The sequence below is a fragment of the Aphanomyces astaci genome, assembly GCF_000520075.1.
Source record: "Aphanomyces astaci strain APO3 unplaced genomic scaffold supercont1.389, whole genome shotgun sequence".
In the NCBI taxonomy this organism is placed as follows: domain Eukaryota; phylum Oomycota; class Saprolegniomycetes; order Saprolegniales; family Verrucalvaceae; genus Aphanomyces; species Aphanomyces astaci.
The window spans coordinates 1-4,444 of NW_009798652.1; the positions used below are offsets into that span (position 1 = coordinate 1).

General features: G+C 50.0%; 1 protein-coding gene across 1 annotated transcript; it reads right to left on the bottom strand.

Annotated features, from left to right (window-relative positions):
- Positions 1 to 3,429: 3,429 nt before the first annotated feature.
- On the bottom strand, positions 3,430 to 4,197 carry H257_19178 (hypothetical protein; the record flags this gene model as incomplete). The annotated part of the gene is made up of 1 exon (XM_009848323.1): positions 3,430 to 4,197. The coding sequence occupies one exon, from the start codon at positions 4,195 to 4,197 to the stop codon at positions 3,430 to 3,432; it is 768 nt and encodes a 255-aa protein (XP_009846625.1).
- Positions 4,198 to 4,444: the final 247 nt, after the last annotated feature.

Here is a 4,444-nt window from a genome sequence, read left to right on the forward strand (position 1 = left end):
AACCATGCATTGGTGGGAGGGGGTTCAACGAGGGCTAGCCGTAACCATGGGATTTCAGGGGAAGAGTTTTTTGTGACTAAGGCCAGAAGGTGTTTGTTCTTGATACTTGAGGCGGAAATATGATCTTGTCCAGGAATCAAGGCAAAGGACCATCGCAAGGTAGATGCTCGGAAATTCCTGGGTAAGGAGGAAGCTGAAGCTACGGCCCAAGTTGACGGCTGTGGAAGTTTCTCCATAAGTTGACGAGCTGAGACTCGGTAGCTTGTAACTCTGTGGCCTCGCAAGAAATTCGCCAAGTTGGATTCTGTGGGTATAGCGTTGAGTTTTCGTCGGAAATCCGCCAGCGATACCATGCCTTGTGAGACGTAAAGTCTTGATGTACGAGTTGCGGCCAGTAGGTTGATACTCGAGAGGTTGCCAGCCAACGTGGTGTCTAACCATAATGGAATGTGGATCTTCGAGTAGGCATCTTGAAATTTGGTTCGTCGGGGGGCCAGATAGTCGTGCCAATTTCGCAAAATGGAGTACCAAAATCGACCAAGTAGGAGTAGGGCGCTGGGGCTCCGAGCCTGTGGTGCAATTGGAAGGAAAAGAATGTCCATTCCATGGCCCGCAGGTGAAACCACTTGGTGCATAAGATCCACAATAGGGTCCAGCCATGGCAGCACTGTTTCGGAGTTGCCTTGGAGAGTGAGGATATTCAACACGGTGCGCAAGCGAAGAACTTTGATACTTGTAGCTATGTGCGGAACTCCGAGGCCTCCCTTGGAACGCGAAAGATAAATCCAGGCTCGAGGAAGGTGGTTGACCACTAGACCTTGTTTGTGAAGGCGGCCATAAACAAATGCCAGGGCTATCTTGTCGATTTCTTCGATGACGGAGTCGGGAATATGACACACAGCAGCAGTGTACCAAAGTAAGGGAAGCACCATAGTTTGCAAGATGACCACACGCCCTTGCAAAGTTCTTGCTCGGTATTTCCAGAGGTTGCAACGACTGAGGACCCCTTGCACGATGGAGCGATACCGGTCTTCATCAGTGAGGTCCGGACCTTCTTGAATTCCCAGCCAACGACATTTTTGACCTCGTTGAATAAATTTGGGGCCTTGGAGTTGTGATATGGCGGCTTCAAGTGCATCGGGGTAATCTGGGCAGAAGGGCATGACGATAGTTTTGTTGACATTGAGCTTCATTCCCGTTGCTGCGCAAAAATCTTGGACACAGGCTAAGAAGAGCTGCGTATCTTCGAGAGAGTGAAGTAGGCCAGTGACGTCGTCAGCAAAGGCTATCGTGAGGTGGGATGCTGATGGCGTGGACAGTCCCAGATGTGGAATCCGATGTCGTAAATAAACCAATAATGGTTCAATGAAAAGCACAAAGAGTGCTGGCGATATTGGGTCACCTTGGCGGACACCGCTGCCCAGCATAAAAGGTTCCAAGGGCGAGGAGTTGAATAAAATCGACACCTCGGTGTCGGCAAACAATGTTTCCATCCACGAGCAATAGTTGGGTCCAAAACCAAAATGTTCGAGGGTTTGAAGCAGAATTTGCCGAGAGACTGTGTCAAAGGCTTTGGCAAAATCGCACATGATGGCTCCCGCTTGAGTAAGGTTGTTTTCCTGACACCATCGCTGAAGGCCGTGAAAGCGTGTGATGGCGTGTTGGATAGAACGACCAGGTGTGAAGCCATACTGATCCGATCCAAGGAGGGAAGGTAGGATCGCATTCGTGCGTTTTGCCAAAATAGCAGGCGCTAGCTTTGCCACGACGTTGAGCAGGGTTAAGGGCCTGTAGTTCGAGTGTAGGTCTTTGGAGCCACTTTTAAAAAGCAGGGACAGGGATGCTTTTCGTTGCAGGTTGGTCATACGCTTCCGTGAAAAATTGAAAGCATGTACGATCGCCAATAGGGTACCCCAAAGCTCAGGATTGACTTGAAAGTATTCGTAAGGCAGTCCGTCCGGGCCAGGAGCTTTGTTTTTAGGGCCAGCTTGGATTGCACTTGAGAATTCTTCCTGGGATAGGGGGTATTCCAGAGATTCCCTTTGATCGTCCGTGAGGCGAGCAGACGTGTGCTGGAGTATTTCCCGGTGAAGGGAGGGATCCACTGCTTGCGGGCTTGTATCAAGGCCACTTGTAGGTGAATGAAAGATATTCGCCCAGTAACGTCGGCAAGCTGAGGATTTTAAGTCCCAGTCGGCAGAGTCCCTGACAGGAAAAGTGCTAGCTTGCTGTCGAGGAACTGGAGGCTTGAAGAAAGTGCTAGAGCATTTTTCTTGGGACTTGATTTGCTCGCGAAAGAGATCCAATTCGTTGCGGTCTTTGATGCTACGAAGTGTGTCTTGTAGATTGAGCTTAGCAGTTTTTAGTTGAGACGCCAAAAAGCTGCTGGGTGTTGCCTCTAGAGCCGTGGTGAGTTCAGCAACTCGAAGGCGAAGCCGATCGCATTCCTTGCGGTCACGGTCATGGTTGGCCGATACTATCGATTGGAGGTACATCTTGTCATGAAAAAGATGATCGTCCAAGACTTTGGCAGGATTGAAACCGGGGGTTCCTTGCGGTAATAGTCCAGCCAGAGTGCACTTCAAGGAAAAAGTGAGATGTTGCTTGACCTCTGGGAGTTGGAGTACCCAGGGTGGGCAGCGCCATGGGGCTTTTTTCTTGGGTTTGTATGAGTCGACGGCCAAGGAAAAGGAAATTGGAGCATGATCGTTGTGGAAGAATGCTTGATACTTGTCCACATGATATCGGATCGACAGCAGGTTTTCTTGATGGAAAGCGCCAGATAGGAAAACAAAGTCGATGCGATTGGAGTGAGTTGGGTTGGAATAGACTCGGGAGTCTGGATTCAGTAGTCTCCAGGAGTCAACAACGCTCAGCGAAGACATCCAACATTCCAATTCATCAAGGCCGGTCGGTCGACGGTGGGAGTGAACGACCTTGTCCAGAGTAGGGTCCAAGACAAGGTTGAAATCACCACAGATAATGTGGCGAGTATTTCCATCAAAGTCCGTGGGTAAAGCAGCAAAAAATTCTGCTTTCCGCGTGTCGTCACCCGTGAGTGCATAAACAACGTGGATATAGACCGAGATGTCGTCCAAGGTCCCTTTAACCACGAGATAGCGGTTGCGAGCGATCTCAGGTAGGGTGAGTGGAGTAACATCCAGGAGGTCTTGAAGGGGGCAAGACTTGGAAAAGAGCAGAGCACAGCCATTTCGGCGTTCGAACTTGTTGCAGCATGAATTGGACCAAAAACTAGATCCAGAGGCATCGGTTTTGGACCAATTAAGGGCGGTCATGCGCAGCATGTCTTCTGACGAGATGTGTGTTTCTTGGAGGGCAATGAAATCGTATCGGGAAAGGGGAAAGAAGTCGTGTGGTGTAGTGTTCGCTAGGCCATTGGCATTAATGGAAAAACCATTAAGTGTCCAATTATGGGCTGGAGCATACACTTGTCGATGCCAGTGCTTCGAAAGCAGCACTGAAAGGCCTCATGGTGGCAGATGAGAGCATGACTTTCCCCAGGTCTGAGGTCACCCAGTCAGATAGGGTATCATCAGACCATAAAAGCAGCTTCGTGCAATCGAGGGACACCAGATTGAGTGTTTGCGTTGCATGGGCCACTTTGACAGGGTCAAAGTAAATCGATGGGGCCGATATCATCGCAAAAAGGTCCCATAACGCAAGCTGGATGTGTTGTTGCCCAGTAAAAGCTGGGGTTTCTTGCGAACACAGTCGATCCAGCGCAGCTGCTGGTGAGAGGGTGTCACCCATGGTATCTTCGAACAGGCTGCAATAGTCGTCCAGGACTTGGGCTATGGGTAGGTTTTTTCCATCGACTTTGAAAGCGTCAGGCTTGGAGTTGTTGAGCAGGCGGCACAAAGCATGGCTGGTGGCTTTACTGACCCAGTAATCTTCCATGCGGGGATTCGTAAGCGCAGGCCGAAAGAAAGAAGGCTGGGCCTGAATTGCTTGGAGAAAATCGTCGCCATATTGCATGTCTTCCAAGGTTTGGGCACAGAATTCATTGACAAGCGAATTCAGGGCTTCCTTGGAAATGTTGTCGACATGAAATGGGCGGGCGAGTTTCTTCAACAAAAGCTTGGAGTTGGGTTTTGAGACCGTTGGGCTGATTCCAAGCGTTGTGGGTGAAAGAAAGACCTTGAGATCGTAGTCTGGTACTCCCGCTTCCGATTCCATGGTCAAAAGCTCGTAGCGATTTAACAGGGGGACTGTCCAGTGACGTAAGGACGTAGGATGGTCCACCTGGGACTTGATTTGGACTTCAACTGTTTCCAAGTCTTCCGTCGGTACCGGAGAAAGCCGAGACTTGATTTTCTTGTGCCAAGCGGATGGTGAATCTTTGTTCGTAGGCAGAGATACTTGGGAAGCAGGCTCTGCAACGGTAGCTTGCGCTGGCGTTGGTGAGGGGTGGCGAGATTTTGTT